This window comes from Alexandromys fortis, unplaced genomic scaffold, assembly GCF_014885135.2.
Source record: "Alexandromys fortis isolate MF-2015 unplaced genomic scaffold, M_Fortis_MF-2015_v1.1 scaffold_146, whole genome shotgun sequence".
Classification (NCBI taxonomy): domain Eukaryota; kingdom Metazoa; phylum Chordata; class Mammalia; order Rodentia; family Cricetidae; genus Alexandromys; species Alexandromys fortis.
Window position 1 is genome coordinate 4,052,466 of NW_026068042.1, and position 20,352 is coordinate 4,072,817.

General features: G+C 39.6%; 1 protein-coding gene across 7 annotated transcripts in view; it reads left to right on the forward strand.

Moving 5' to 3' along the window:
• Nucleotides 1-20,352, forward strand: part of Plekha1 (pleckstrin homology domain containing A1) — an 80,911-nt gene that overhangs the window by 33,597 nt on the left and 26,962 nt on the right. For 6 of the 7 annotated variants that reach the window (XM_050165999.1, XM_050166000.1, XM_050166002.1 and 3 more), the window contains exons 2-4: nucleotides 6,657-6,817; nucleotides 9,882-9,938; nucleotides 13,533-13,578. In XM_050165999.1, coding sequence (XP_050021956.1) covers nucleotides 6,677-6,817; nucleotides 9,882-9,938; nucleotides 13,533-13,578 — 244 coding nt within the window. In that variant the 5' untranslated portion in view covers nucleotides 6,657-6,676. Of the gene's footprint in view, nucleotides 1-6,656; nucleotides 6,818-9,881; nucleotides 9,939-13,532; nucleotides 13,579-20,352 lie in introns of those variants that run through there. The other variant, XM_050166004.1, reaches the window with a different exon arrangement.

Sequence of the window (20,352 nt, forward strand, 5' to 3'; positions counted from 1 at the left end):
ATATTTAAAACACAGAACCAACAGGATTTATTGATGTATTAGACATGGAGTGAGAAAGGAGAACTTTATTCAAGCATGACTCGGTGAGGTACTTTGCTGGAACTATTGAAAGGAGGACATGGTGGTTTTCTTAGATGGACAAGACACAAGAGTCAGGTATATGAGGGAAGTGTCTGGGTTTAGTTCTGTGAGTTGCAGATGTATGTTAGGGAAGTAAGTGGATTATATACTGTGGGCTGTGCATCCATGAGTCTAGAGTTCAAGAATGTTTGAGACTGAAGGTTCCATCCAGGCTGGCACTCTACTGTTTTAGACATGTGAAAGTGAGCTCACCAAGAGCCCAGGTTTAAATAGAAGTGAAGCCTTAGACCATCATTCACAGATCTGGGAGAGAAAATGCCTCTGAGTATTTCTGATACTCTTTAGGATGAAAGACAATTATAATTATTTCATTTTAAAAAGAGACTTTATTGAGAGATAGCCCAGTATAATTCATATGCTTAAAGTTAGTTCATTGATTTTTAGTGTATTTGCAGCTGTATAGCTATTAACAAAATTTTGAATATTTGTATCATTGCCCCTCCCAAAAAACCCCCACATACTTCCCATCCTCATGTCTTCATTTCCTACCTACCCTCCTGTAAGTAGACAGCTGCTGATCTACGTGATTTACGTGTTTATTTTGGATATTTCATACCAGTAGAATCATATAGTGTGCTTTACTAAGAGAGAAGCCATATCCATTAAGACCAAGTTTCTAAATTCATTAGATTTTAAAACACTTGGTAAAGGTGGGGCTAGATGATCTCTTCATTGAAAAGATACATTTTCCTCTTTGTGATTAGTAAAATTGTGAGGTAGTATTTTGAGGCTATTTGATTTTTTTCTCCGTTTCATTTGGTGGTTGTAATATCCGTTGGGGTGTTTGCATCTGATCACTCAGTGGTGGCATTACATACAGTGATGATTTGCTCTTGTTGTCATGTTTCCAAAGATCTAGAGCTCACAGAATTTCAGATTCAGATACATTTGTGCAGAGGTTTCTCTTTTCTGTTAGCCCTTTTTTAGGCTCTCAGGCTATAGTACTTTTCTGTGAGGAAGCACACAAAGTCTGATTGTATCTTTTTCTGTGCACTGTCTATTCATGTCTGAGTCATTTTTTGTTGAATTTTTGATATTTTTTTTATATTTCATGGCAATGGAAAATAGCCCTTTGTGGAATAAGTTGCAAACATACTCTGTTAACTTTGATTGTACATGTTAATTTTTGCCATCCAAATTTTTTAAAATATTTATTTATTTGTTTATTATGTATACAGTATTCTTCCTGCAGGCCTTATTACAGATGGTTGTGAGCCACCATGTGGTTGCTGGGAATTGAACTCAGGACCCTTGGAAGAGCAGGCAATGCTCTTAACCACTGAGCCATCTCTCCAGCTCTTTTTTAAAAAAAAAATTGTTTATTATGTATACAATATTCTTCCAAATTCTTTTAAAATTATTTGTGGTTATTTATCAGTGATTTCTTGAATCGTTACTATTTCATTTATTTATTTATTATGTATACAACATTCTGCCTCCATGTATGCCCACACGTCAGAGGAGGGCACCAGATCGCAGTACAGATGGTTGTGAGCCACCATGTGGTGGCTGGGAATTGAACTCAGGACCTCTGGAAGAGCAGTCAGTGCTCTTAACCTTTGAGCCATCTCTCCAGCCCTTATTTATTTATTTTTGAGACAGTGTCTCTCTCATAGCCCTGGCTGTCCTGGAACTCACTTTGTAGATGAGTTTAGTTTTTAACTCAGATCTGTCTGCCTCAGCCTCCCAAGTGCTGGGATTAAAGACAAGTGCCACCACACCAGGCTCAAGATTGCTGTTAACCTTTCAATTTGCTTTTTGATGTTAATCTTCCTCCTTTACCCAGTTCCAAGTAACTAGAGTTGTGCTGTTCATTGTGCAGCTTTTGTGCCTGCCTTTTTTCTACTTGGTACAATAATGATTTTGAGATTTATCCAGGCTGTTACATGTCAGTAACTACTTTGTACTACAAACCAGTGTTCCATCATTTAGCTGTGCTGCATTTATTGTCTGTTCATTTGCTGAGGGGCATCTTTGTTTCTAGTATATAGCCTGTAAATGAAGCTGCTCTGAGCATAGTCAGTCTTTCTATGCTTGTTTTCATTTCTCTTGGGTTGATATGTGGGATGAGATGGGTAGGCTACAGGGTAGAATGATGTCTGAAGAGGCTTATTATTTTATATTTCTCATCAACAGTGTATGCATCAATTATGAATGTTTTATGTTCTTGATACATTGTAATGCCAGTCTGCTTCATTTTAGCTGTTCTCTGGAGTATATGTGCTACTATTTGTTTAAGCTACGGATAACTGAAATGTTATTTACATGCAACCAATTTTACCCATTTTAGCGTACAATTCTGTGAATTTTGGCATAAGAATGAAACTGTGTAACTAGCACAATCAAAACGTGCCCCTCAAAAAAAATCCTGAAAGTGTTTTGTAGTTGGTCCTTTCCCTAGCCGTGTATCTTTTCTACATGGTGGTGTGGCCACTTTACTCTTTTTACTTTGCAAGAAGTTTATTCTTTTACTATTTTTTTTATCTTTTACAGTTTCATACATATATACAGTGTATTGTGATTATATTCACCCCCATTACCCTCTATGATCCACTTTCTTTTCTCTTTCAACTCCTTATTCTCCTCAGCTAGTCTCCTAGTGGCTGCAGGAAAGCTTGTCAGGAAAGGATGGAGCCCCATAGGTACTTCCTGTGTCTGTGATGGAATGTTGAAGGGCCCAGTCCTGTGAAGGTAGCCATAGCTGCTGTTTGTAATTGCAGTGGCAGTGTCATGTCTTGATGGCAGTATTTTGTGGCACTTCCCCTACTCCCTCCAGTTCTTTAATCCCCTCTTCACTTCTTCAGTGGACCTGGAGAGGTGATGGTGATGTATATATCCTGTTTAGGACTGAGTTCTCAACAGTCACTGTTTCTTGACATTTTGGTCAGATATGAGCCTCTACATACGAGAGATGAGCCTTCTGAAAAAGAAACTTCTTGGTCCTAGGCTTCCAGTGGCACTAGTCTGTAAGTTTATGGTAGTTTGACAGCATGTCCATTTAGGGCAACAGCGGTATAGTAAGCTAGCTCTCCCTTTGGGCCTCTGGCTTTGATCGGGCTATAATACCAGATGTATATTCCTTCCTGTGGAGCAGGCCTCCAACCCAATCACAAAGTGGTTGGTTATCCCCAATACCAATTTAGCTACTGTTGCGGCAGGGGGCGTAGCTTGCCTGGTGCCTAGTTTTGTAGCACACAGGTGGGTAAAATCATTGATTGTGTTTTTCCTTAGCAGCCTTTATAGCACCTTCCAGCACTGTGAACTTAATCAAGCTGGTGGGGAAGGACCCTCCAGCTCAGTTCCAGCTTGTTTTTTCTGTCCTGTAGCATGTAGACTTCATAACTTTGATAAGCGCCTAGTTCACCACAAGTAAGGTATAAGACATTTCATCACACCCAAAATTTACCATTTTGAAGTCAACCTAGTGATCTGTTCTAACTTCACAGCATGTTTAGTTTGCCTTCTTTCACTTAGCACAGTACAGATGAGATTTCCGTTGCTCTGCGAGTCAGTAGTTCAGCCCTTTCCAAGTAAAGCTCCACTGCACTGTGCTCACTCGGGAGCCTGTCAGTGGGTTGCTTCTGATTCTTGACACTTAGGAGTAATGCTGCTGTAAACAGTTGCTTACAGGATTTTGAGTGAACAGACCTTCATTTGATTTGGATAAATACCCAGAAGTGGAATTTCTGGTTTATATTGTGTGTATTTTTAACTTTATTAGAATCTGTTGCTAACTTGTTTTTCAGAGTTGTAAACCATTTTGCACCCCGGCAGTGTGTATGAAAGTTTGTCTCTCATCCCTGACAGTGGGTATTAGGTGCTTTGTTAGTTTTGTTTGGGCTGTCCTAGGAGACACTAAGAGTATCTCAAAGCTGTTCTTAGAAATCTGCCGTATCTTCCTGAATATGATGTGCATCATTATTTGTGCATCTTTGCTAGCTGGTCTGTTAAGCTTGTGTCCATTTTACTGTTGTTTGTTTTATTGAATGGTAATTATTAACTGTTCTTAGTATCAGTTACCTGGTGTAGGTATACTGTATATGTTCTCTGATGTTTGTGGCTTCTTTTTCTTTTCTTTTTTTCCTTTCTCTCTCTCTCTCTCTCTCTCTCTCTCTCTCTCTCTCTCTCTCTCTCTCTCTCTTTCTCTTTTGGACTGATGGTGCTAGAACCTAGGTCCTTTACATGCTGAGTGAGTGCTGTAATACTTTTAAAGATTTATTTTTATTTTTATGGGTGTTTTGCCTTCATGTATGTGTATGCACCATGGGCATGTGGTGCACGGCAGAGACTGAAGAGGGCATCAGATCCTCTGAAACTGGAATTACAGGCAATCCTGACCTGTCATGTGGGTTCTGAGAATTGAACCCTGGCCATTTCTAACCTCTAACAGGTTAAATCTGTAGCTCCTCTTTACTTTTGAAAAAATTGGATTGAATGTCCTTTTGTTTCGCAGTTTGGCTTTTGCTGATGGAATGCTTGTGGAGCAGTTCAGTGTCTTCCATATTTCTTATAAATTGGTAGTTGAATACAGGAGAATCTAGTAACTCAATCAGATTTAGATAAAATCTTTTTTTATCATGTTGATTTCACAGGTGATGTTTGAATGCCTTCCATAAGGAAATACATAACACCTGGTCCATCTTTCTTTGTTGTTTATTTGTTTATTATGATTCATTTTAATCTGAACAGTTTAAAGAGTTCTTGATAGGAGTCTAATGCCTAGGAATATGTGTTTAAGCAATTATTATTTTCCTGCTGTCTTGTTTGTTTTTGAAACAGGGTTTCTCCACATAGCTCAGGCTGTCCTGGAACTCTCTCTGTAGACTAGGCTGCCCCTGAACTCACAGAGATCTGCCTGTCTCTGCCTCCCAAGTGCTGGGATTAAAGGAAGTGCATCCATCCACTGCTGGTCCCCTTCCCCCTATCTCCCCCTATCTTAATTGGGAAGCTTACTTCCCTGTTAGCGTTGACTTCTGAGAATCGGAAATGCTGATGACTGTTCATAGGGTTGCTTTGAAGATTATGATTATGCTTAGAAGAGAACCTGCCACAGAGGCTAGAGTACAGCAGTGATCAGTAAATGTTAATTCTTGTTGTGTGAATTTAAAAATATTCTGAGGGATTAGAGAAATGGCTCAGAGGTTGAAGAGTGTGCCGTTCTTAAAAGAGTACCCAGGTTCGAATCCTAGCACCTGTACCAGACAGCTCATCACCACTTGTAACTCTAGTTATGTGGAATCTGGCACTGACTTCTGAACTTGGCACCTGCCCTGCTCTTGCATGTGCACATCCCCATACCCTGATACAGGCACACACACAATTAAAAATAAAATCAGTCGGGTGTGGTGGCACATGACTTTAATCCCAATACTCTGGAGGCAGAAGCAGGAAGATCTCTGTTAACAGGAGGCCAGCCTGGCTACATATTGAGTTTTAGGCCAGCCAGAAATACATAGTGAGACTTTGTCTTAAACAAAAAAAAAATCAATATTTTTATTTATTAAATTGATTTTATTCAGCTGTGTTTTTTCTACTCCCCTCACTTCCTCTCCCGTTCCCTTCAGCCTTCTCCCATGGTCCCCATACTCCCAATTTACTCAGGAGATCTTGTCTTTTTCTACTTCCCATGTAGTTTAGATCCATGTATGTCTCTCTTAGGGTCCTCATTATTGTCTAGGTTCTCTGGGATTGTGATTTATAGGCTGGTTTTCTTTGCTTTATGTTTAAAAACCACTTATGAGTAAGTACATGTGATAATGTCTGTCTGGGTCGGGTCTGGGTTACCTTACTCAATATGATGTTTTCTAGATTCATCCATTTGCCTGCAAATTTCAAGATTTTTTTTTCCTGCTGTGCAGTACTCCATTGTGTAAATGTACCACATTTTCCTTATCCATCTTTAGTCGAGGAGCATTTAGGTTGTTTCCAGGTTCTGGCTATGACAAACAGTGCTGCTATGACATAGTTGAGCATATGCCTTTGTGGTACGATTGAGCATCCTTTGGATATATACCCAAAAGTGGTATTGCTGGGTCTTGAGAAAGGTTCTTTCTTAATTTTCTGAGAAATTGCCATACTGATATCCAAAGGGTCTGTAACAGTTTTGCACCACCACCAGCCAAAAAAATAAATCTTAAAAAAAATTAAAACCATGAATAATCTTAAAAGGTAGGTCATCTTGATTTATGAGGAAATTAAAGTTTGAATGGGTAATTTTTAGCACACTTGGTTTTATTTTAGAAGGAAATCAAGTGAGTTATTTAATTGAGTAGATGGCTCTTCTTTGTCCACACCAATTTGAAGTTGGATTTAGTGGCACATTTGCGGCAAACTTAAGTCCTAAATACTTTCTGCCAGTGTGATCGATGTTGGCGTGAGCTCCTGTTAACTGGTCTCACCTGTAGTGGGGTTTGTGCTGCTTGTGGAATAGACTGAACTGTCGTCCAAGTTTAATCTTTATGTTTGCTTAGAAATTACTCTTCCTAGGGCTTACTGTTGCTCTTTTCATTCTACAGTGTAATGTACAAGCCCAGAAATGCCTTATGTGGATCGGCAGAATCGCATTTGTGGTTTTCTAGACATTGAAGAAAATGAGAACAGTGGGAAATTTCTTCGACGGTATTTCATCCTGGATACCAGAGAGGACAGCTTCGTATGGTACATGGATAATCCACAGGTTTGTAAGAGCCCAAATCACCTTAGGACAGCATAAAGAGTTATATTTGTTACAGCGTTTGATGTAGATTATGAGTTTGTCTTCCTAAACAGTTCATATTTAGATTTATTCCACTGGTTTAACTTTCTCCCCCTGTTGGTACCTGTGACCTGTACTCCTATTTGAACTTCAGAGGATAAAATTAAGTTTATTTGATTGAAATTAAAATTTATCCTTGTACATATATTTTCTCCCTCTTGTGAGGGAAGTACTCTTCTTGTAGAAAAATTTTGACTAATCACAGATTTAAGATACTCTGCGTAAGACTGTGAGTGTTCCTATTTGAAAACCTACTGGAACTCTGATACTCCTGGGCTCATGTAGTTCTTTCATCGTGTGCTGCCCCTTTGAGTGCCAGTCACTGCGATGAGTCTGTGACGGAAGTTGACTTTAATTTTGTTGTTTTCTTGAAAACTTTTGGCTAGATGTAAGAAGTTGAAAAATAGAATACTACTTTTAATTACTGAGAGATGGCTCAGTAAATCAAGGCACCGTGGCCAAGTCTGAGGACCTAGAATCCATACGGTAAAAGTAGAGAACAGACTCCCAAAACTGTTCTCTGACCTCCGCATTTGAGCCATGATGTGCACGCACTCCCTCCTGCCTCAATAAATATAAATATAATATAAATTTAAAAAATCCCAGTTTTAAGATCAGTGAGAGATCTGGAATTAAAAATTTTCTGCTGAATAGTTGAAAACTTCTTGCCTGTGGAGCTCTTTATTTCAAATCAAAATTATTCTAAAAGCTAAAAATGGAGGTATGTGGAAAGTGAGGAATGGGTCTGGCCAGCTTCCTACCCAGGGCGTTGACTGTATGGCCTGGATAGAGCAGGAATTTTAGAAAGGTCACCATAACCAGAAACAGGTCCCCTGTAACTAGTCTTTAGTCTTCATTATCTGTACTGATGTGATAACGTGTAAGTAATCATTTATATAGACTGGGGGTTACAGATGACCTTAGTATTAATTCAGTCTCCTCAATTTCTTCAGTTTAGATATAGCTTGAATGACACACAGCTAAAAAGTATGTATCATATATGAAATTGTCAATTATTATTTTTGCCAGAGCTAAAATCCATGTTCCTTGACTTTTCTCACCAGTCTTGATTTTACCCTCTGATTCTCTGCCATGTAGGTTTAGCCCTTTATTTACAGGTAATCTTAGAAATTTGGGTGGATGGGATGGGTTATATTTTAATTCAGCTTATATTAGCTGTGTACTCGCTTTGTATGGTGAGACGTTTTAGCTGGCAGTAGCATCCTCTGTCAGTGTCCATGCAGAGCTTACTGACACTGTGTTACTCTCTTATCCCTGAGTGTAAGGACCGTCCTCAGGAGGCAGCTACCTGGCCGAGCAGGCAGCTACATTGTTATTATCTTCATCTCCTTGGTCTGAGTCAGTGAGAAATAACAGGGCAGCAGGAACCAAAAGTTCATGTTGATTCCTTTTCCTCAACATATGAATCAGATTCTTGTCTTTAATGGTCTTGTGTGTTTAGCTGGGACATGATTCCCTCAGAAATAACATTGAATCCTCTTCGCAAGATCTCAGCTATTGGATCCTGCAGAGCCAGGGTGTAGGTTGTCAGCGTTTTACCCTGATTGGCTTCTTTACAGAGGACCTTACATATGGTTCTTCTGTCATGGAACTCACTCTGTAGACCAGACCGGCCTCAAACTCACAGAGATCCACCTACCTCTGCCTCCCAAGTGCTGGGATTAAAGTTGTGCTCCACCACCTCCTGTCTCCTTACAGTTTTTTTCTAGCTTAAGTGAACTTTTTAAAATCTTGTTTCAGTCAGTCAGTATAGTAGTCATTAATACCAAGTTTGTTTCACCTTTAAATATAAGGACTAAGCCGTATGAGATTGTCAATTTAGAGCCATTTTGAATGGCTGAGAAGTAGTAGCAACTTCAAATGGTTCCACTTCATCATATATGTCCAAGTGCTTAAGAGCTTTGGTCAATAAGCAGTTTGTTTCTCCTCTCCTTGGAGAGCCACTTCCTTTTTCCACTGCTTTCTTTGTCACTAGACTTCAGTCTAAAAATCCATTCGAGTCTATTTTATGGCAATGTTTTGCTGAGGAAGTTGGTAATGATATAGAATTAATGAAGTATCTATCTGTACTAGGAAGTGAATTTGAAGAGACTTGAATAGTTTGGTATTTGGCCGAGGACTTAAAAGTATACACAGCACATTTTCATCAAAAAGGGAATGAGTTAATATTTTTGAAAAATAAAAAGCATTAAAGTAGTTTATAGCATAGCTCTTAAACCATTTAAATGATGTGTCCTCTGGCTGTTACACTCTTTCTACCTACTCTTCTGTTGGGTTCCCTGAGAGGAGGGATTTGATGGAGCCATCTTGTTTATGGCTGAGTTTCCAAGGTCTCTCACTGTGCACAATGTCTGGCTGAGGGTCTCTGTATTTGATCCCATCTGCTACAGGAAGAAGCTTCTCTCAGAATGGCTGAGCAAGGCTTGGATCTACTTCCTGCTTGGGGTCAAAAGGCCAATATTCTTAAAGAGATATATTTGATAAGTTTTACTAGATCAATGTTAAATGGATAGTTTTTTAAAACTAATTAAAACTATATTGCTTTGTGTCTCTAAATATTCTCCCATTGCTTACATAAACAAAACTTGATCTTATAAATCATTAAGCTCTAAAAAGAATATTAGTTTAGCTACAATGAAAAAGACATCTCTTTAGCTCTAGGCTATACCATGATGGAGCATGGAGACTCACCTCCATATCCCAGTTGTCATCTTTTCATTTTGTTTCACTTTTTTGCCTGCAGGGATTAGAACCTGTGGCCTCACAAATGCTAGGCTACCACAGAGCCACACCCACAGTCCTGTTCTGTTATCTTGATATCAGATCTAGTAAATGTGTAAACCAAATACAGTATATTTATAAAATTTATTTTAAAAATTTTCAAATGTTTTTAGTACATTTGAACTATATTATATAATACATAAATAATGTTGGGTAATAATTGTATTTTAATATTTATTTTTAGAACTTGCCTTCGGGATCATCACGGGTTGGAGCCATTAAACTTACCTACATTTCAAAGGTAGACTATAAATTATTTTTAAAATTTAATTTTTTTGTTCTTTGGTGTTTCTGAGAAAGCATCTTAACTATGTAGCCCAGGCTAGCCTTGAATTCTCCATCTTCCTGAGTGCTGGGATTACAGGTGTGTGTCATCCTGTGCAGTTTTCATTGTATTATTCTCATGTGAATTCCTGTCCCCAGGTGGGAGTGTGAACAGATCAGAATAGCTTCTTTCTGTCATTTAGCAGTGATGCTCAGGTTCCAGTAATATTGAAGATTGCCCCTGCTTACTGTGACTAGTTCTTTAAGTTGATGAAACTAATTTATAGAATATGACAAATTAGACAAGTAATATTAATTTTTATGATTGGTACCTGGATGTCACAAAAGGGAGAAGTTGCTGAGGACAGTGGCAGAGTTGTAATGCTGGCAGCAGGAGAAGTGGAGGCAGGATTGCTAGTTTAAGGCCAGCTTTGGTTACCAGCAAGACACTGTCTGGAAATTAAATAATGAACAAAAAGACCGTAGAAAAGCCAGCTAACGGGTTCTGTCTTGAAGTTCTAGGAAAGAGTTGCTAAGTTTATATTACTTTTAAAAGGTTTTTTTCCCCCAATTTAAAAAATTTCATTGCCTGACATTTTTAAGATTTATTTTTATTATTTGTATGTGTATGTACATACACATACTGTGTATGTGGGTGCCTGCAGATTTCAGAAGAGGACATCAGATCCCCTGGAGCTGAAGTTAGATGGTTTTGAGCCACCTGACATGGTATTAGGAACTGAAATTGGGGCCTCTGAAAGAGCAGCAAGTGCTTTGAACCTCTGAACTCTCTCCACCCCCTATGTTTTATTTTGAGAAAAATGTGCACTGTCATCATGTTGAAGGAATGATGGTTTCTCCTTTTTACTTTGCTTTTACTGATTTCTGTTTCTTAAAATTGATTTTATGCCAGGCAGTAGTGGCACATACCTTTGAGTTCAAAGCCAGCCTGCTCTACAGAGCAAGTTCCAGGACAGCCAGGACTGCTACACAGAGTAACCCTGTGTTGAGAAACCAAAATGAATAAATGAATGAAAGAAAGAAAGAAAGAAAGAAAGAAAGAAAGAAATAGATTTTGTAGTACTAAATTTTAGTTTTCAAAAATTTAGGTTATATGTTTGTTTAATAACCTTTTTGCTTGTTTTTTACTTTTTAGACAGAGTCTCATCATATAATCTTGGTTGTCTGTGAATTCATAATGTAGTCTAGGCTGGCCTTGAATTCAAAGATCTCCTTGACTCTGCCTTTAGAGTACTGGGATTAAAGGTCTAGTAAACCATGCCAGGGTACTTTTTGGGGGAGGTGGGGGACAGGGTCTCTTTGTAGTTTTGACTGTTTCAAAGATTACTATGCAGTAACCTAGACCAGGCTGGCCTTAGACTCACAGAGATCCATCTGTCTCTCAAGTGCGGGATTAAAGAAGACCACCACTGTCCCCCCCTCCCCTTTTTTTTTTAAATTAGTGTTTTGTAGAGTTAAGATTAAGTGACCAAGGTGCTATCCTAGCCCTATGGGTTTGTTTGTGTGTGTAACTTTGTTTTACACAAAAGTTTTGAGCATCTGTTGATAATTTAAAATATGAGGTGCAAATGTTAGTACTATTGACACTTTTAGTACTGTTGATGGTAGTGACACACTTAGTACTTCTGAGCATATGCTATTGTCTTGTGGCAGGTGTGGATTGCTTTAACAGGACACCAGTCTGCCTTGTTTTAGAGTTTCTATTGCTGTGAGGAGACATCATGACCACGACAGCTCTTCTAAGGAAAATATTTAATTGAAGAGACTTGCTTATAGTTTTCAGAGGTTCAATCCTTTATCATCATGGTGGGGAACATGGCAGTGTGCAGGCAGAAATGGTGCTGGCTACATATTGAAATGCAGGCCACAGGAAGTCGACTGAGACACTGGATAGTATCCTGAGCACAGAAAAGCTCAAAACCTGCCTCCACAGTGACATACTTCCTCCAGACAAGGCCATACAACAACAAAGCCACACCTCCTAATAGTACCACTCCCTGTGAGATTATTGGAGCCAATTACATTCAAACTAATATAGCCTCTATTTAAGATAACCATCTTTATACGTAAAATACTTGGTTATCAGTTTTATAATACAGCATTTGTTCTTATTGGCAAAATATATCTGTATTGTTCCTGGACAGTATTTTTAAACAGAAACATTTCTGCTCAAGCCAAACTGTAAAATTTCAGAAGACAAATAATTTTCTGTAAATTGATGCATTGAAAATGTATTTCAGAGCTGGGTGGTGGTAGCGCACGCCTTTAATCCCAGCACTTGGGAAGCAGAGGCAGGCAGATCTCTGTGATTTTGAGGCTAGCCTGGTCTATAAGAGCTAGTTCCAGGGCAGGCACCAAAGCTACAGAGAAACCCTGTCTTGAAAAAACAAAGCAAAACAAAACAAAACAAAATTGTAGAAAATGTTTTTCAGAATGACTTAACAACCTGCCTCTGTAGAGATGGTGATTGGGAGAAGTAGGATTCCATTGTAAGAATGGAATTTTGACCCCCAATTTTCTTGTTATCCATGGTACATGTGCACTACAATGCAAAAGTACTGCCAAGTGCTTTTCACTGTCCACAGAGTGACACAGAAGGATTAGTTGTAATAAACTGCTGAGAATGGAGTACTGCCCACCAACCTGTATCTCATTTGTTGCCTTGTAGTTTTTAAAATGGAAGATTGTCCTTGAAATGAAGTATTAGTTAGTTCCGTGAGGCAGGCAGGGAGTGGCCACTGTTTCCCCTGCTTCACTATTCCGAGTTAAAATGTAACCCTGTTTGTGTAGTGCCTCTCCTTCAACTCTGTAGTTTGGACTATACAATTTTATTGCTCCACTTTAGGCATGCGATTTTCCCTAGGATTTATTCCTGAAACAGACTTCATCATGACTGGGCTGTGAATTGGGATTTGTCAGGAATTCATTTTGAAATGCAAAATATGAGTCCTTTCATTGGGAATAGCCCAGCAGAGGTCATGAATAGGGTCTGAGGGGAACTTACTCAGAGGAATAGTACTGCGGTAGTGTGGTTAGTTGTATCAGCTTATGAGACGAGCTGTTCTGCACGTCATGACCTCCAACAGGAGGAGGTTGAGTGCCATGCTGACTCCTCAAAGAGATTAAGGCCTTCTGGGCTTTGGACTTGAGATTAACAAGCTTGCAGTCTACCATCTTCACTTCAGTTGACTGCCAACATAGAAACAAGTTTGGGATATCCATAGTTTTTCGTATTCATTGAGGGCATGTTGTAGATTATGTTATAAAAGTGTGTGTGACAATGCCTACAGGTACACTTTCAACTTCTTTACATTTTCTGGAGAAAAGAAGTTATTCAAAGAAACTGTAGAAGTATCATTTGTCTTATATTACAATTGGGACCCAGATTATTCTGTATCTAATTTGCTATCTTTAGGTTGTTTTAAATTTTAATTTCAGATTGGTATGCTAAGTGGGAAATCGTGCATGTGGAAGATTGTATAGTACTTGAAGCTGAGTATTGTGTGTAACATGTGGAGAAGGAGTAACTCAGACCTCTTTTTCTTACTAGGTTAGTGATGCAACTAAGTTAAGGCCAAAGGCAGAGTTCTGTTTTGGTAAGTAGCCATATTTACATTATTTTATTTTCTAAATGATAACCATTCTACCAACCTCCTCTTAGTTCTTCTTAAAAAACGATTACTTATTTATTTATTTGTGTGTGTCAAACATTCATGTGGAGATGAGAGAACAACTTCCAGGAGTCAGTTCTCTCCTGTCACCATGTGGGCTCAAGGGGTTGAACTCAGGCCGTCAGGTTTGGTGGCCCAGTGCCTTTACCTGCTGAGCTGTCTTGCCAGCTCTGCTTGCTATTTTAAATTAGGCTGAAAAAAAGTAATACAGTCACAAGAAACAAACCTATGGCTGAATAAATTTATATGAAATTCCTTTACACCTATCCAGGTGAGGGAATAAAACTTTGACCCTGGCTACCAACCCCACGTGTTTTTCCTCTTCTCATTCTAGTCATAATGTACCCACATTCATATGTAACTGTTGTGATCTCACCCAGCAGAATTTCAGGTAGTTTTTAGTTGTACCTTTTTTTCTCTGTTGACCACGGAAATAATGCAAAGGATGTTGTCTTTTGCAAGGGAATGAGAGACAGAAGGAGTTGAGGATGTTACATAGGCTGTGAATAGGTGTGCAGTGAATGCCTAGGACACATTGGGCTGTGGGAGAATAAGGGGGATTGGTGCCTCAAGGATCTCAGGCTAACTGACAGATATATCTGTCGTTATCATTCCAGCCGACAATAGACAGGGATATAGAGTCAAAGGTGCCACCATGGGTGAGGACACCCCATGCTGGGGGCCAAGTAAATCACGGACCACTTTTTACCACCAGTCACAAGAAATAAGACCTCATGGGAAGATGTGTGCAGGGGAGGAGAACGTGTGTAGGAACTGGAGACAGGTGCTGGAGGCAGAGGTGTGCAGGGGAGGAGAACGTGTGTAGAAACTGCAGACAGGTGCTGGACGCAGAGGTCAGGGTGTGGTATGTTGACAAGCAGCACAGTTCATTTTGAAACAGGGAAGAAAGTAGAGAGTGCCTGAAGGTGAATGAGCTGCTGGCTCCACGCAAGGGACTTCAGCAGATGGGTGAGTCATGTGACTTAAGGTCTTAACCGGGATGGAACTGATGGGGTGAGAAAAGCTAGAAGAACGTTAGAAGTACGGAGACTTGGAGATTTGGCCTCCACCCAGGCAGATTCCATATCCTGACTGACTGGTTTGCAGTTGTCTCTCTCTTGTATGCTGATTTCATTTCCTTTAGGCATATACCAAGAAGTGGCCTTTTTATTCCTAATATGTAGAAATTAGAGGTAAAAATGGTCTAAAAGTAGAAAGGGTCAGGGAAAGAGAGAGAACCTTCTCTTCTGTGGAACAGTGTGGAGCAGGATGCTAGGGTGTGGTGCCTAATCTTGATTGTCATCTTATAGAATTTAGAACCATCATGAAAACAACCTTGTGGAGAAACAAGACTGTGAGGGAGTTAATCTGACCTAGAGATTAGATTAACAGAGGTGGGAAGAACTTCCTAAATGTGAGTAGTACCATTACATGGGTTTGGGGAGGAAGTGAGCAGAGCACAGAGGTTCATCATTTTCTGCTTTCTGACTGTGGATGCAATGTGACTCCTGTTACTGCTTCCACATCTTCCCTGCTGTGGGGGCTGTATCATCTGGAACTGTAAGCGAGAATGGACCCTTCCTTCCTTAAATTGCTTCTGTCAGATGTTTTGTCATAGCAGTGAGGCAAGGAACAAGAGCAAGAGAGGATCCAGCCAGGGAGGGGGGACAGAGTGGCTCAGTGAAACCTCTTGGCTTTTACAATTAGTGTGCATTAATATATGGAGAAATTAAGAGTGTGTTAAGAGAATGGGTAGTTGGTAGCTCAAACTGAGGAAATTGGTGCCTCTCAGTCTGTTAACGTGGGAAGGAAATTAAGATTGACTAACTCCTATAAAAGGGGGACTGTTTTACATTGAAGTTAAAAAAGGGTACTTTTGGGGCAATGTTAATGTTAAAGTTCTTTGCTTTCTTCCAAGTGTAGAGGGTGCCTTTCTCCTGCAGGTTGGTATTCAGAGCAGAATCTGATAGCAGCCACATATGTCCAGTAAGTTAAAAGCCACTGTGAACAGATTGAAGTTAGCTGCTCAGAGAAGCCTGCTGTGTTTGTCCTTATTAAGAAACTTTTGTAAAAGTTATACATTGCTGCAGATTAGAATTATGGTTACTAAATAAGAGGATGTTCAGAGCCTTGGAATTGAAGGCTATTAGGACTCATCACCTAACAGAGAATTCTGTTAGAATAGATGATCACATGCTTATTTTTAGTGCTGGATTTTGAACCTAGGACTTGGGCACACTAGGCAAATGCTCTACCACTGAGCTAAATACACCTCCAGCCCAAACACACATCCTTTTAACACTTAAAATATCTCCCCTTTGTTAGTTTGAGGGCATTGTTTAAAGTGTTCAAGTGGAATTCCGCCTAATTTCCCCACTACAAACCCTTCCCAGTCTCAGAAATCACAAGAAATGGTGGCTCTTCCTCACGACCACACCCACAGGGTATTAAAGGCCTCCTAAGGAAAGGCCAGGTGGTTTTCCTGTTCCCTCTCTCCTTCTCCTCTCTTGGAAGACCATCCTGGTGTGTTTTATTCATTAAATCTGGACTTTTAATTCTTAATTCAGCTTGATTGTGTTTGCTGCATCGGCAGAGATACTTAATATAGGGGTATAGAAACCTTTTTATATAGTTTTTATATAAACTCAACATTCATAGTTATTGGGCCTAATTAGAGTAGGTGATTTTATTTGGGATCAAAGAATAAGATGAACTTCTTGTTCGTTTTTCTGTAGTCTGCTGCATCTGGCAGGAATAGAGATTCATAAAACAGTTGCCTTCAGAGAGAGATACTAGAACCCCAACTACATTCTAAAGTGCCAGGCTATCTCTAATTAGCCTGAAACGGGGGAAACAAGAAACACTCAAACCTTATCTTTGATAAAGGTAGGAGACATGAGCAGGTGGCCCTCAGTGTATAAATATGGAAGCAGATGGAAGAATAGCAACTCACTTTGCAGAGCAGAGAAAGAGGCCAATGAAGAGCTAACCATTTCAGTACCCTGCCCCATCCCTCTCTAATAGGCTTAGGTAATGGCGCCTGTTGGGGGATGGGGAAGCTACAGTGAAGGGGGACTGAGAACAGGTTCTTTGTTTGGATGTCTTTAAAAAAAAAAACCCAACAAAAACCAAAACTCTAGTCTCTGTCTTTCTTTGGCTCACATCCGCAGCAGCCCTTCCCCCCCAGCTCAGCAGGGAATGGGATGTGGTGTGTCCAGAAATAGAAACTAGCAGTAATCCCAGAGAAGGGAAGGAATGAGGCACAAACTGAAAAGGAGGATTAAAGGAGAATCTGAATACTGAACTAGCCCTGTCCTATGCAGCCCCAGGGAACCTGCAGCCAGCTGCAGCCAGCAATAGGTGGGTAGCGCCTGAGTACCCTCAAAAACTGTAGAGTGGTACTGACATCTGGATGTTTTAGCTAGGCAATATGTGCCACCCTCACAACCCAAGAGGGTACAACCGGCCTTTTAGTCCCTCTTAAAAATAGTAACAGACAGCCCGAATTACTTAGTATTTGAGAAGACTTATCAGATAGAAAAAGAAACAAGTAATGCAAAATGCAGAAGAAAACCTTTTTCTCTTTTCTCCCCAAGACATAGTTTCTCTGTGTATCCCTGGATGTTCTGGAACTCTGTAGACCAGACTGGCTTCAAGCTCAAGAGACCTCACTGCCTCTCTAGAGCTGGGATTAAAGGCATGAACCACCACCACCAGGCTAACTTTTTTTTTTTTAAAGGCAAATCAGCAAAAGTTAAAAAGAGGTAATAGAGAAATTGATGTGGCGATCTCATTTATAAACTTGTAATCTCAGCATTTCAAGAGGATGGCAGATCACAGGCCACCAGCCACTTTCTCCAAAAAAAAAAAAAAAAAAAAAAAAAGGGGGTGGGAGTGAAAGCCAGAGAAATGAGAGAGGATCCCATCACCACTAAATCTGTGGTCACACTAACACATTTGAGTCATGGCGGTTTAGTCCTGGATCATGAGAGGGTTTTTGCTGCAGTTACATCAATGCCTGTGCTGTAGCTTTTATGCATTTGTTTTATTTCCTCTCTTGTAAAGATTTGAATAAAAATGTACTCAGGTGAAAAGGTAGGAAGCAAACAAGCCTCTGAGGTGCCCTAGCTTTGTGTTTGTGGGAGTCGCAGTTTTTTCTTCCTTTCCATGTCCCCTTCTCCCCTGCACCGCACACACCACTTTCCAGTAGAGAATCACCGTGCCCACGTCTTCACATGCATTGCCACTTTTTTCTGGGAAAGGATGCATGACATTGCTGATGGGAAGGTGAGGAGAGCAGGGCTCATATTAGACAGTGCTCGGGAGCCCTGCATACGTTTATCAGCCTTGCTAATTCCTGACTTCCTAGTTTGTAGCAGATGGCTTTGCTCCCCTTGCCATGAAATAAAAGCATGCGAGTTTTTTATTCCAACGACAAGGTATACCAAGAGCTGTGTTATTTTGTTGGTTTTAGTTTTTTGTTTTGGGGGTTAGGGGCTGGAGATGAAACCCAGAGCCTGCCTGTGGTAAACAAACACTGAGCTACATCTCAAACTGCAAGGAGTCTTTTTAGTTTAGTTATGTTGGCCTCCTTTTTTCCTTCAAAAAAGCCTTATATAAACATGACACTTTTAGAAGTATGTTTATTATATACATTTGCTTTGTGCTAGCTGTTGGAGTCCTCTGTTAGAGTCTATTTATTTTTAAACTTAGTATTTTATTTTGTGTGTATGGGTGTTTTGCTTTCATGTATGTTTGGGCACCAGGTGTGTGTCTGGTGGTGCCTATCAGATTTCCCTGGGACTGGAGTTATAGACAGTTGTACATGGCCACATGGGTTCTGGAGTCGTACTTGTATCCTCTGGAAGAACTAAGTTCTTAGATCATAAACTTAGATCATATCCTCTTAGATCATAAACTTCTTCAGTGTTCTGAGCTGATGCCCTAAACATTATTTTGGAGAGGAAGTACCATTGAGTTGACAATGGACAAGGTCTGGATGAATACTGTGTTGACTACTGTATGTTAGCAGCAGATCTGTCCTAGGGAGTTCCAGTTATGCTGAAATACACGTTCTCTAGTGCTTCTGCGCCTTCCTAGTGCTGTGACCCTTTAGAACAGTTCCTCATGTTGTAGTGACTCCCAACCATCAAATTATTTTCGTTACTACTTCGTAACTGTAATTTTGCTACAGCTATGAATCACAATGCAAAATCTGTGTTTTCCGATGGTCTTAGGCGACCCCTGTGAAAGGATTGCTCAACCCCCAAGGGGTTCAAAACCCACAGGGGTTGAAAACCACTGCTCTAGAAACAAACAAAAGTATAAAATGTGGTGTATTACAGATTTTTACTTTTCAGATGAATTTTTTGTAGCACATCATAAGATAGGCTTTGACTTCTGTGATCTTCAACTTAGTCTAGGGAGCTCTGTTTTAGAGTAGTTTGTTCTCAGGCCCAATTTCAAAATCATGTGTGTTTGAGAAATAACTTTTCTTTTCCCTTGAGGGTTTTCATTTCCTTCTTCTCTTAGTCATATTCAACTCAGTGCTAGTACATTAATAATTCAATGTTGTGGTGGAGATTTTTGGAAGTTTTTTCTTTTTTTTTTTTTTTTTTTTATTGGTTGGTTGGTTTTGAGGCCGGGTCTCACTCTGCAGCCTTGGCTTTCCTAGAATTCACTGTGTAGATTGGGCTGGCCTGGCACTCACAGAGATAGGCCTACTTCTGCCTCTCAGAGGGTTAGTATTAAAGGTGTGTGCTGCCACGCCTGGTCTTGGAAGTTGCTTTTATATTTGAACAATTTCAACAGTGTGGCTGTTAAGGTGCATTAGATGCATTAGCTTCTACAGTAGTCTTTGATTTTTCTAAATACATGCATATGATAAAAATATGTAATTAAAGAGCCCCTTATCACTTGTAGACAGCTGTCTGCAGATGTGTTTTATGAAGTGCAGGGTTCCAGTCCCTAAGGAGGCATTTGTAAATTTCATTGAAAATATGCCTTTAATCCCACCACTTGGGAGGCAGAGGCAGGTAGATCTCCATGCGTTCAAAGCCAGCCTAGTCTACAAGAGCTAGTTCCAGGACAACAAAAATGGTTACACAGAGAAACCTTGTCTCAAAAAACCAAAGGAAAAAAAAGAAAAAAGAAAATATAAAGGGTTGGTATTTTATTTTCTTTGGCAAAAGCTTCAAGGATAACAATATTTGTATTTAAGGTTAAATGCAAATATTATTTTGGGCTAAAAATATTATCAGAGGCTAAATAAATATGTGTATAAGTTTAAATTATGGAGATTTTCAAATACATAAAATCTACAGGATTAAAAGGAAAATGATAGAATATTTGTTTCGTCAAGAATGCCATGAGAATTAACAGGGAAAATGAGAATTAACAGGGAAAATGAGAATTAACAGGGAAAGTACTTATGATAAAGTAACTGGTTAATAGGAAAGCGCCTGCAGATCAGTAAATTACAGATGAGCAGCTCAAGAGAAATGAGCAAAAGGATATATAAAGCTCATGAAGCAAATGCAGGTGCCTAATACCCATATAAAACTTACTTTCTCAATAATTAAATTCAAATTCAAACAGGGTTTAGTTATTTACTAATTAGCAACTAATTAGGTTGTTAATAGAGTGCTATATCAGCTAGGCTTCATTGAATGAAATAATATTTGAGGCATTTCTCGGTCC